The sequence below is a fragment of the Somniosus microcephalus genome, chromosome 5, assembly GCF_052327205.1.
Source record: "Somniosus microcephalus isolate GS21.2 chromosome 5, FLI_Smic_1.0, whole genome shotgun sequence".
Classification (NCBI taxonomy): domain Eukaryota; kingdom Metazoa; phylum Chordata; class Chondrichthyes; order Squaliformes; family Somniosidae; genus Somniosus; species Somniosus microcephalus.
In genome coordinates, this window is record NC_140991.1 from 93,529,576 (window position 1) to 93,543,191 (window position 13,616).

General features: G+C 44.3%; 1 protein-coding gene across 3 annotated transcripts in view; it reads right to left on the minus strand.

The window, feature by feature from the left end:
* Window positions 1–13,616, minus strand: part of kat2b (K(lysine) acetyltransferase 2B) — a 76,711-nt gene that overhangs the window by 49,789 nt on the left and 13,306 nt on the right. For all 3 annotated transcript variants that reach the window (XM_085987999.1, XM_085987998.1, XM_085987997.1), the window contains exons 4-5: window positions 4,367–4,456; window positions 985–1,166 (exon numbers count right to left, since the gene is read on the minus strand). In XM_085987999.1, coding sequence (XP_085844125.1) covers window positions 985–1,166; window positions 4,367–4,456 — 272 coding nt within the window. The remainder of the gene's footprint in view (window positions 1–984; window positions 1,167–4,366; window positions 4,457–13,616) is intronic.

Sequence of the window (13,616 nt, forward strand, 5' to 3'; positions counted from 1 at the left end):
AGTGTCAGGAATTGGAAGCCAACTGAGAATAGGGAGTGGTGACCAGGGATCTAAGCATTGCTGAAAGAAAAAAACAAGGAAATAAATCACCAAAATATATTCTTACCTAACATTGTTACTCTTAACTGAAGATTGATGTTTAAATCAAGAAATGCATATTTTGAGTGGTTCAGCAGTCACTTAATTTGTTTTTTTGTAAGGGCACAACTGTTGCCCATTTTAGTTTAGTTGGACCATCAGAACATTAAGTTCATCTTTAATGTGCTGCTGTATAGTAACCAACATAGCAAACATCAATAAATAATGTGATAGTGGGTCTTGCCTAGTTGTGTTCAGGTAGTGTGACAAGGCAGATACCCATTTTTTTCTACTTCTGTTGAACCAGGAAACTTCATGGAATCCACACACAGCCCATGAAGAATTATCACATCTGCAGCCAGTCAATGGCATCTTCAAAGAGCAGGTGAATTAAAGTTTGGCATCTCTGGTGCTCAGTCCCATAGTCACCTGTTCATGTATATAAAACTTGGCATAGGCCATGTCCCAGCCTTTACTTATTAAAAAGCTTTGGGATCACCAAGCAGCCACAGCAATAAATTCTAACACCACTGCATTCCCAATTTGTTTCACTTCCTACACAGCATCAAAATTATGGAAATCCCAGTCTCGGATGACTGGGTTAAAGTAGGATTTGTAAGGAGACATATTCAGCCCCCCATGTCCTTTCATAACCTTTGACTTCAGCTACAATCTCCAGGGTCATCGACAACCCATCCCACTCAGTAAATCTCACTCACTACCACAGTATACCATGTAGATGATATAATGTAGACCCTAAATATATGTCACTGTGTTGTAACCAAGGAACAATTGCAACGAAAAAAAGCCACGAGAGTTTTTAAAGAATTAAAAGCTGGAACATGGCCTACATCAAGTCTCACAACATTCAGGGGCTTCCCATTTTGTGTATGATCTGTCTAATACCTTGTATAATTAACCTTGTATCCAGCACCATCATCATTTGGTGACCGAAGCCTTCGTTGTGAGGGAGTTTCCAGCTGCCAGTAGTTGATTCGATTCAAAAACATTTTGGACAGTTCACAAATAGTTTGCCTTTCCTTTGGTGGAAGGTGACTAAACTTGTACTGTACAAAATTAGTAACTCCCTAAATAAAAAAGAGCAAATGTAAATAGCATGTTAAAAAAAACTCATACACCCATGTAGCAAGCAAAAACATAAGAACATAAGAACATAAGAAATAGGAGCAGGAGTAGGCCATATGGCCCCTCGAGCCTGCTCCGCCATTCAATAGGATCATGGCTGATCTGAATCTAGACTCACGTCCACTTCCCTGCCCTCTCCCTGTAACCCCTAATTCCCTTATCTGCTAGGAAAATGTCTATCTCCATTTTAAATTTATTTAATGTTGCAGCTTCCACAGCTCTCTGGGGTAGCAAATTCCATAGATTTACTACCCTCTGAGTGAAGAAGTTTCTCCTCATCTCAGTTTTGAAAGGGCAGCCCCTTATTCTAAGATTATGCCCCCTAGTTCTAATCTCACCCATCAGTGGAAACATCCTCACCGCATCCACCCGATCAAGCCCCCTCACAATCTTATATGTTTCGATAAGATCGCCTCTCATTCTTCTGAACTCCAATGAGTAGAGTCCCAACCTACTCAACCTTTCCTCATACGTCAACCCCCTCATCTCTGGAATCAACCGAGTGAACCTTCTCTGAACCGCCTCGAGAGCAAGTATATCTTTTCTTAAATATGGAAACCAAAACTGCACGCAGTATTCCAGGTGTGGCCTCACCAATACCCAGTATAACTGAAGCAAGACTTCCCTGTTTTTATACTCCATCCCCCTTGCAATAAAAGCCAAGATTCCATTGGCCTTCCTGATCACCTGCTGCACCTGCATACTAACTTTTTGTGTTTCATGCACCAGGACCCCCAGATCCCTTTGTACTGTAGCACTTTGCAGTTTCTCTCCATTTAGATAATAACTTGCTCTTTGATTTTTTCTGCCAAAGTGCATAACCTCACACTTTCCAACATTATATTGCATCTGCCAAATCTCTGCCCACTCACTTAGCCTGTCTATGTCCTTTTGCAGGTTTTTTATGTCCTCCTCACTCACTGCTTTCCCTCCCATGTCAGTAAAGGTAGAGTGTTTGTAGTCTACTTGTCAATTTCAAGCCCGTTCATAAAATCACATTAGAGAACAGCATAATTCCTGTCGGCTGGAACTGATCTCAAAGAAGGACAATAAAAGAAAGCTGCACTACTTGATATTCAGAAAGGAGAAAGCAAGCAATGTGGAAAGCCCAGTATTTCCCCAAACCACGTGGAATCTAACTATCTATTTGATCTTGTGGAATATGAACGTACAAATGTTAACATATTCATCTGAAATTCATCTCTTTACTATTTTAGCCGTGGCATTAACCAGCTTAAAATAAATAGGTTAATGTCTCTGCTAAAATAGCAGAGAAATACTCAGACCAATACTCTGATGCTTATATGCTGGCATCCTACAGTATAATTACAAGCCTCGAGGGAAAGCTCTGCAATAAATAATTCCTGGTCCCAAATAAAACCAAGCAAAACTCTAGAATCTGCATCTATCACCATGTCTACATTATTAAAATGTATTTCCTGTACAAATTTTTATATTCAAGTCTCTGCCTCATGTGCCATTCCCTGGCCAAAAGGGACAAGGAGGTGAGAGAAAAGGCTTAATTTAATTTAATTTAAAAAGAAACTTAACATGTTTCATGGGTAAGTAGTTCTGCTCAGGCAGTAATCTCATCGGAGATAAATACCATGGCCCCACATTTATAAAACGGGTAACGTGTACATTATTGGGCCACTTATGTTTTATAGTCTACCCTATTATGAATTCTTCTTCACCTATTTAATCTCCTGAGGTATAGCTCTACAAAAGTGCTCCCTGATTCCCAAATGTAATCAGAGTGAATAAGCACCTGGACTAGTATGAGCTGATCAAAGAGAGTCAGCATGGATTTGTGAAGGGTAAGTCATGTCTGACTAATCTAACTGAATTTTTTGAGAAGGTCACTAACATGGTGGCATAGGGGAGATACACCAGAATAATATCAAGTTAAAGGGTTAAGTTACGAGGACAGATTGCATAAACTTAGTTTGTATTCCCTTGAGTTTAGAAGGTTGAGGGGTGATCTTATCAAGGTCTTTAAAATGATAAAGGGATTTGATAGGGTAGATACAGAGAAATTATTTCCTCTGGTGAGGGAATCGTGAACAAGGGGCATAATTTTAAAATTAGAGCTAGGCTATTCTGGATTGAAATCAGGAAACACTTTTTTACATAAATGGCAGTGGAAATCTGGAACTCTCTCCACAAAAGACAGAGAGCGATAGATTTTATGCTAGGTAAGGGTATCAAGCGATATGGAACAATGGCGAGTAAATAGAATTGAGGTACAAATCATCCATTATCTAACTGAATGGTGGAACAGGCTCAAGGGGATGAATAGCCTACTCCTGGTCGATGTTCTAGAGTATTTTTGCATTCCATCTCCATTATTCAACTCTGATTTGCTGCCCTTCAAACATCATTCCCCTCCCAACATGCTCTGCTGGCCTCAGCAACACATGAACCACTGTGTTTCCTGGAGTATTTTATCATTTCAACCTACACCTACCCCTACAGCTTCCAATCCCAACCAAAAACATGAGAAGGCATAAACATGTTTCCTAATTTTTTTAAATTAAAACTGTATAACTGAATCGCTTCAAGTGGTTTAGTAATTGAGCAAGTTTCCATTGGGCAGATTTGGCGCTGTGCATGCCCGAGATTCTCCCATTTGCTCCAAAGCAGTGATCATGACTTGAGCATTACTTATCATGGGCTGTACGGGCAAGCGGAGAGGTCAGCCCAGTGACAGCTACGCCTGAAAACTCTCCCCCTTGTCAGCCGTGCAGCACTTTCAGTCTGAGCCAGGTAATGAAATTCGTGTTCCAGGAGGCTTTTACTGCCTCCAACAAGAATGTTGGGTTGTTTATGCAACATTGTTTCAGATAGCATTTGTGCTGTCATACAAAGAGGAGTAAGACATGAATGAGGAATTTAGGCACAAATGGTAGCATTTGAAGAAAAAAGAGTAACACATTTAAGGAAGCACAGAAAGTTCAAAAAGAATCATCCAATGGGCTTTTAGGTTACATTTTCCTGAACTAAATCTCAGGAGGAACAGTTTCTCCCATGCCCCAATTTTTATTTTTGGGCATACTGTTTTAGAACCAAACTGTCCTTACAATGCCCAAGGCTAAAGCTCTCTCTACAGATTGCAGTTTGCAAATAACTTCACTCTCTTTACCTGTTCAATGCTGGGTTTCTCAAAAGGTGGACTTCCTAATGGTCCTTCCACCACAGGGTTACCCATTTGTAAAATACATTTTCTCAAAAGCTGTAAATGTAATTAAACACACATCATGAGTCCAGAAAGGAAAATATGCATAAAATGGAAGGAATATGTCCTTCAAACTTTTGGGGTGCATTCATGAATGAGAATTGGTTTCATAAATAGAGGACATAAGTAGAGTAGTTATACTGAACCTTTGTAAAGCGCTGGTTAGGCCACAACTGGAGTATTGCATCCAGTTCTGGTCACCACACTTTAGGAAGGATGTGAAGGCCCTTGAGAGGGTGCAGAGGAGATTTACCAGAATGGTTCCGGGGATGGGAGATCTTAGCTACAAGGACAGGTTGGAGAAGCTGGATTTGTTTTCATTAGAGCAAAGGAGGTTGAGGGGTGATTTGATAGAGGTGTACAAGATTATGACGGGTTTGGATAGGCTAGACGGGGAAAGGCTGTTCCCACTAGTTGATGGCACAAGGACTAGGGGACACAGATTTAAGGTTTTGGGCAAGAGATACAGGGGGGATGTGAGGAAAACTTTCTTATGCAGCGAGTGGTGATGACCTGGAATTCGCTGCCGATGGAAGCGGAGACACTCAATGTTTTCAAGGGGAGACTGGATAGGCAATTGAGAGAAATAAACTTGCAGGGCTACGGGAATAGAGCGGGGGAATGGGACTGACTGGATTGCTCTACAGAGAGCCGGCACGGACTCGATGAGCCGAATAGCCTCCTTCTGTGCCGTTATGACTCTATGACTCTGGGGAAATACGATCAAAGGCGAGGTTACAGCAAGAATGGGAAGGAAATAAATTGGGAACCATTACAGGTTTCAACAGGACACAAACATCAAACAATATTAAACAATAGAGCCTTATACAATAGTAAATTCAATTGAAATAATTGTTATTAAAACTAAATGGATCCAGGTATCGCTAATCACACACTTGATAAATGTACTGTGTGTTGTGGCACTGAACCAGGTTTGATCCCAGGCTGTACAGGGTTAAGCATGTCTGACATGAAACTGACAACACATTTTGCTAAAAAGAGCTGTATTACTAAACTGTTTGCAGCAGCTGAAGTAGAATTTATACATAATTTTTAAAAACTAGCCAATCTTCTGTAATCCTGCTCACAGTAAGTCGGGGGATATGCAGTTATAATAAGGACAGGTGTGTTATATCATGCTACACGTAATTCTAACATTAAAGTGCAGAAGTGTGCAACTTCATGTTTGTGTCCCTTATAAGGTCACAGGGTGTAATTGCTATGCCTTACTAAGTCAATTCAAACTTAATTATTCTTAGTCAGATTTTTTAAATAGAAATAAACTGAACGTATTGAATAATTTATATAAATAAATATATTTATAATTTATAATAGTTTTAAAGATATAGATATATATATAAAATATAAACATTGGCCCTGAATTTGCGGTCGGAGGCTTCCTGTGGGGAAATGCCTCCGATCCATAAATAAAATGCCCATGTACCTGGGGCCTCGGGATCCACAGAGACTCCGCTCCCTGGGTACCCGCTGGAAGAGGCCCAAGTATCCCAGGGGCGCAGACGGTTCGCCAGCACCCCTGGGATCACGTGGGCCGGACCAACGAATGACTGAAGGGAATCCCCATTCATGCTTATGGGGATTCCGTATGTACTGAAACCCCATAAGTATGAATGGAAATACCCCCAAAAAATACACCTAGACATCAAATAAATTAAAAAAAAATCACATATTGAAAATTAATTAAAATGGCATTTAAAACAAAAATTGAATTTTTTGAAAAATAAATGTACATGATTTAAAGGGGCTAAAAATAAACTTACCTTATTTAATAAGTTTTTAAATGTATAAATTATTGATAAAATTTTATTTTTCTGTTTTTTAAAACACTTACGCTGGTAAAAGCAGGTCTTACGCTTTTACCAGGCGTAAGAATTTCACGGGCATTCGCTGGGCAGAACTCTTCGCCCGCGGATGCCCTTTTCCCCGGGATGTGGATGATCTTGACAGATCACAAGTTCCGGGTTTTAGCACATGCACAATGCATGCCTAAACCCGGAACTTGTGCGGCCCTTACGGGCACGTACACATCTCATACATGCCCGTAGGGGCTGCAAATTACGGCCCATTATCTCTACCAAAAAGATACATTTTCACACTCCTCCTTCACCTACCCCTTCTTCACCAATCTCTGCTCCCTGTTCCCTCCTAAACATTCTTACCTGTCCCCAGTTCTTCAATTTCCGCATTCCCATCCCCCAATTACTTCAACCTCAATCATCACCTCTTGGCTCTTTCAACCTGCACTATCTCACAGGCTACATAGAGAAACATTTTAATATTGTTAAGGTTCCGCTCATCAATTGAGAAAGTAAAAAGTGTCCCCAGAGGACAATAATGTATGTGCAGACTATGTGATAGCAGTCATGCATAAGCAATTCAGCACTGCAGGAAAAAAAATCAGGATTAAATAAAGATGCCAGCAAAGATGACATTTAAAAAAAAAGTAAAAATTTTCAAGGATGTATTTTAAAGGAACTCACAAATAAAAAACTAATTATGGGTGACATGCAGGAGCAATCCAAAGCTCCAAAACCAAATCCAGAATAACTGCAGTGAAATTAAAAGAACTTTTTAGAAAAAGGCCGGTAACAAAATACAGTACAAACCACACGGTTACCTGCCACATATGCCATAGATCACAGCTGAAAGCTAAGACTGGAGCCCAGGAAAAGGAATTGTAAGACAGCACAGAGCCCTCAATATAGGTACAAGCTTCTCAGACACAAACAGGCCTCCAATGAAAAACATTAATAAAGACACAAAAGATAATTCTTTGGCAAGTTTCTATGCGCTGTTGTAGAATATGTACTTCTTGTGTGTTTATCGTGTATTTTTTGGTCTGTACAGCCTCATTACTGAAAGAAGCTGGCAGATAAAAGGATTTTCAAAAAATATTTTCAGATTGGATTGGTCCCCTTTTTTAAACTGGTAGCTGTTGCTGACTATCAATCTTTGCTATGCAACTTTTAATGAGCACCCATTTTTGTTCTGAAATCCATGATTGGTGATTTCTATTTGTGCTGCCTACTTGCTGATTAGTAAGGCACCTACCTACTGAATTACGATATGTTGCTGATTTGCAAACATCTCCTCTTCCCTCCTCATTTAGCTCTCATCACCTCCTTCAAACTCTTTCCCTTCTCCTTTACATGTACCCTCTACTGTTTCCCCTGTCATTCCCATCCCTTAACCTTCCCGCCTTCTGCTCTTCTATGCTCCCCTTTTTCACCCATTCATTGTTTACCATTTTCTCCTCACTCTCACTCCCATCACATAGCTTTTTGTAGCTGCAATACCTGCTGTCCCCCAGGCCTGCTGCCTAATCTGGGCCAGTTTCCCAGCACAGAGCAGCAAAACCATCAGTTTAGTTTTAAAAGCACTCATTGTGCTTATAATGTCAAGTAAATACATTATAAATACAACGAGTGCTTTCAAAACAAAATTGTCAGTTACCTAGTTCAGTGCTGGAAAACAATTAAAGATAATTTAGCAGATCCGGGGGTGGGGGGGCAGTGGGGCTGCTCACCCGTCTCCACCCCTGCCTCAGCCCATCTGTAGCTGAAACCCCCATCCGTGTCTTTTTCACCTCCAGACTTAACTATTCTGAGGCTTTCCTGGCTGTCCTCCATTCTTCCACCCTCCATAAACTTCAGCTCATCCAAATCTGTGCCGCCTGTATCATAACTTGCAACATGTCCCGCTCATTCATCGGGCTGGATTTTACCAGCCCTGAGGAGGCGGGTTTGAAGGTGGGACTGCTGGGAAAGTCGAAAAGAATGGGAGTGGGTCCCGAACCCACTCCCAACCCACCTCCAACCAATCTTCCCAGGAGTCGGGTCCCTAATTTGCGCAGGGACCCGACTCTTAGTGGCGGGAAGAGGATTATAGCCACTTAACTGCCTGTTAACAGGTAGTTAACAGGCAGTTAAGAGGCTTTTTCCAATTTTTAGACTTCTGCTGCGGGCTTCCCAATGTCAGGGAACCCCGCCAGGGTAAGTGAGACGTGCTGTGGGTCTGTTGTTATGTTGGTGTATAGATGACAGCTGCAGAAGTGGTGTGAAGGATGCAATGGGACACTGGTGAGTATCAGAGGTAAGGAAATGTTAGGAAAGTCATTTTTAATGTGTTTAGATTTTTCTGTAGGTGACAAGCTTTGTGTGGCCTCACCTCAATGGGAGAAGTGACAGATCGCTTCTGTACCCTCACCTGCAGCTGCCATCTGTTTCATCCTAAGGAGAGAGTCACTGGAGAGCCCGGGTGCAAGGACTCACCTTTGTACAGTGATTGTCAGTGTTTGACAGCACCTCAATGCTGTCAAACACTGTCGAATCATCTGTAAAAAATTTACGGTTCATGTGCCTTTAAGAAAACTGGCAGATGAAGCGTCATCAACTGACACCGGTTTTCCCTTAATTGGCCGGCAAGCCTGCAGGCCAATCAGGGGAAAATAGCATCTGTGTGTCAGAAGTCGCTGGGGGTGGGACTAGAACCCGGAAGGCTGCAGTCCCACCCCACAATGCGTCTAGGTGAGTAAACTCCAGCCCATCATCTCTCCTCATGCCCAGTCCCAAAATTTCAAATTCTCATCCTTGTATTTAAATCCCTTTATGGCCTTGCCCTCCCCATCTTGGTAGCCTTCTTTAACTCTACAACCCCCCCCAAGACTCTGCATTCCTCCAACTCTGGTCTCTTGTGCATCCCCCACAGCCTTCGCTCCACCATTGGCTGCCATTCCTCCACTGGTCCTTAGGAGGAAGGCAGAGGTGGTGGCAGCTAATAAAAGTAAAATAAATATAAAGAAATTATAGATAACAATCACCTGATGGTCTGAAGCAGAAGAAAAAATAAATACAAATAATTGAAATAAAACTTAAACCTTACTGCAGTGCCACCTACAGCAACAGACCTGGGAGACAGAGCATGAAGGTACAACAGTATTCCACCGAACATTGGGAGAATTGAAAGGCAATTTTAATGGTAGCCTTACAGTTGAGAGTAATACCCCAGCCATGAAAAAATTGTGACACAGGAAATAAGTATGACACACGCACACATACATAATATATTAAATAATACACCAGGAACGGTAGCGTAGTGGTTAGCTCTAGTAATCCAGAGGCCTCGACTAATGATCCAGAGACATGAGTTCAAATCCCACCATGGCAGCTGGGGAATTTAAATTCAGCTAATTAAATAAATCTGGAATAAAAAGCTAGTATCAGTAATGGTGACCATGAATCTATCGAATTGTTGTAAAATCCCATCTGGTTCACTAATGGGGAAGGGAAATCTGACGTCCTTACCTGGTCTGGCCTATATGTGACTCCAGACCCACAGCAATGTGGTTGACTCTTAACTGCCACTCGGTTGTACACAAAACAATAAAAAGAATAAAACTGGACGGACCACCCGATATCGACCTCGGCACTGGCTTCGGACACGGCACACCCAGCCCAATTGACCCTGCAAAGTCCTCCTCACCAACATCTGGGGACTTGTGCCAAAATTGGGAGAGCTATATAACAGTCTAGTCAAGCAACAGTCTGACATACTCATACTCACAGAATCATACCTTTCAGCCAATGTCCCGGATTCCTCCATCACCGTCCCTGGCTATGTCCTGTCCCATCGGCAGTACAGACCCACCAGAGGTGGTGGCACAGTGGTATACAGTCGGAAGGGAGTGGCCCTGGGAGTCCTCAACATTGACACCGGACCCCATGAAGTCTCATGGCTTCAGGGCAAGCATGGGCAAGGTAACCTCCTGCTGATTACCACCTACCCCCCCTCCCTCAGCTGATGAATCAGTACTCCTCCATGTTGAATAGCACTGGAAGAAGCACTGAGGGGAGCAAGTGCACAGATTATACTCTGGGTGGGGGACTTCAGTGTCCAGCACCAAGAGTGGCTCGGTAGCACCACTACTGACCGAGCTGGCCGAGTCCTGAAGGACATAGCTGCCAGACTAGGACTGCGGCAGGTGGTGAGAGAACCAACATGAGGGAAAAGCCTATTTGACCTCATCCTCACCAATTTACCTGTCGCAGATGCATCTGTCCATGGCAGCATTGGTAGCAGTGACAACCGCATAGTCCTTGTGGAGACAAAATCTCATCTTCATACTGAGGACACCCTCCATTGTGTTGTGTGGCACTACCACCATGCTAAATGGGATAGATTCAGAACAGATCTAGCAGCTCAGAACTGGGCATCCATGCTGTGGGCCATCAGCAGCAGCAGAATTGTATTCCACCATAATCTGTAACCTCACGGCCTAGCATATCCCTCACTCTACCATTACTATCAAGCCAGGGGACCAATGCTGGTTCAATGAGGAATGCAGAAGAGCATGTCAGGAGCAGCACCAGGTGTACCTAAAAATGGGGTGCCAACCTGGGAAAGATGTAACACAGGACTACATGCATGCTAAACAGTGGAAGCAGCATGCTATAGACAGAGCTAAGCAATCTCACAATCAACGGATCAGATCAAAGCTCTGCAGTCCTGCCACATCCAGTCGTGAATGGTGGTGGACCATTAAACAACTAACGGGAGGAGGAGGCTCCAGGAATATCCCCATCCTCAATGATGGTGGAGCCCAGCACGTGAGTGCAAAAGACAAGGCTGAAGCGTTTGCAACCATCTTCAGCCAGAAGTGCTGAGTGGATGATCTATATCGGCCTCCTCCTGAGGTCCCCACCATCACAGAAGCCAGTCTTCAGCCAATTCGATTCACTCCACATGATATCAGGAAAGGGCTGAGCGCACTGGATACAGCAAAGGCTATGGGCCCTGATAACATCCAGGCTTTATGCTGAAGACTTGTGCTCCAGAATTAGCCACGCCTCTAGCAAAGCCGTTCCAGTACAGCTACAACACTGGCATCTATCCGACAATGTGGAAAACTGCTCCGGTATGTCCTGTCCACAAGAAGCAGAACAAATCCAATCCGGCCAATTACTGCCCCATCAGTCTACTCTTAATCATCAGCAAAGTGATGGAAGGTGTCGTCGACAGTGCTATCAAGCGGCACTTACTCACCAATAACCTGCTCACGGATGCTCAGTTTGGATTCCACCAGGACCATTTGGCTCCAGACCTCATTACAGCCTTGGAACAAACATGGACAAAGGAGCTGAATTCCAGAGGTGAGGGTAGAGTGACTGCCCACTTCCCTTGGAGCACTAAACGGAGCAAGAGGGACGGTAGCGACAGAGCACTGCACAATGTCACGTGCAGCGCTGCTGGATTCACAGGCTCCTTCCCTCCCTTAAAATGAAGGGCCAATGCTGAGGTAATTTCAAGGTAAGGCTGGGAATGGTTGGCGATGGCACCTGCGATCCGCGAAGAGCAGCTCCAAGCACTCAGAGAGTGCAGGGCTGATCAATCGCGGGATGGAATTTTTTTTTTTTTTTAAACAGCACACTGGGGTGATAACAACATTTTGGCTGATCTGACCACCACTGCCTTTAATTAGCGCTCCCCAAGCGGCCATCCGCGGTGACAACACCTCCTGCAGCTGCCGTTGTTGACGCCCGGCGATGCTGCAGAGGGCGGAAGCGGATTTAAGATCCGGGGCGATGACAGGGTGCTGCGTACCGGATGACGTCACGATCTCCCGGGAGCAGGAGATCGAGGCGGTAAGTTTTAGCGCCAGCGCTAACCCGCCATGCAAGCTCGCGGGCGTTTGTAATTTCGCCGCACGCGATTGGTAAGCCGTTAGCGCCCCATTATCGCCCCTCGGACGCGCTAATGGAAGGCGCAAAGGAGGCCAATTTCTAGGCCACAAGATTTTAAATATGATTTAGACACACACACACAAAGAGTAGCACAGCATTTTGAGTCTGTGGAACATTTCAGACGAATACACTAAAATATGGAATGACATGCAATGGGTTTGTGCCTACAATTCCCATCAGGGTATGTTGGGTTGTGCCATCATCAGATGCAAACTACAGGAACACTGAAAGCAGTCTTGCAGAAAGATGTACACCTGCCTTCTCAGCAAGGAGGAGGGGGGGGAATTGCCAGACCAAGTTGAAAATAGAAACAGATACAACAAAAAAGTTACATAAAGGTAAAAATAAAATTAAAGAAAAAAGCAAAGCGTTTAGTTTTGCTATAAATAGGTTAGCAGATAAATACAGTATTGCAACTGGATTTCTAAATCCAAGAAGGTATCTATCAATATTCTAATTGGTCTTAGTTCCTCTGACCTCTTCCTATACTAACAAAAGGAAAGTCAGCTAGGGTTCCCACTCGTGATCACTGTCCGAAGATCTTTGCTACAAATGCGTGTGTGTATACAGACCTCGAAGTGGATAGGACAAAGCTTGGCTGTAGTGGTCCCATGTTCCCATAGGCTGCTGATTTTCATCGGTGAAGTGCATGTGATAAAACAGCCTACAAAAGTATATAACCCACCTGTGGAACAGCACCCCAGCATAAGTCTCTGTGTTCAGAAATGCTAGTGCAAAAAGAAACTTCATGGTCAGTCGTGCATGTGATTCTATTTTATATATATATACGAGCTGGAGTGCCCGGCGGTGCCGAGGCTTTTTCAAGGGCATGTTGTTGTTGGAAGAGAGAGAGAGAGTGACTGGGGGGGAAGAGAGAGAGCGACTGGGGGGGAAGAGAGAGAGCGACTGGGGGGAAGAGAGAGAGAGCGACTGGGGGGAAGAGAGAGAGCGACTGGGGGGAAGAGAGAGAGCGACTGGGGGGGAAGAGAGAGAGCGACTGGGGGGGAAGAGAGAGAGCGACTGGGGGGGAAGAGAGAGAGCGACTGGGGGGAAGAGAGAGAGAGCGACTGGGGGGGAAGAGAGAGAGCGACTGGGGGGGAAGAGAGAGAGCGACTGGGGGGGAAGAGAGAGAGCGACTGGGGGGGAAGAGAGAGAGCGACTGGGGGGGAAGAGAGAGAGCGACTGGGGGGGGAAGAGAGAGAGCGACTGGGGGGGGAAGAGAGAGAGCGACTGGGGGGTGAAGAGAGAGAGCGACTGGGGGGGGAAGGAGGAGGAGAGAGTAAGCACGGGGGAGAGAGGAGGAGCGACTGGGGGGAGAGGAGAGGAGCGACGTACGAAGAGGAGAGCGACGGGGAGGGGAAGAGAGAGAGCGCTGACGGGGGGAAGAGCCTCTGAAG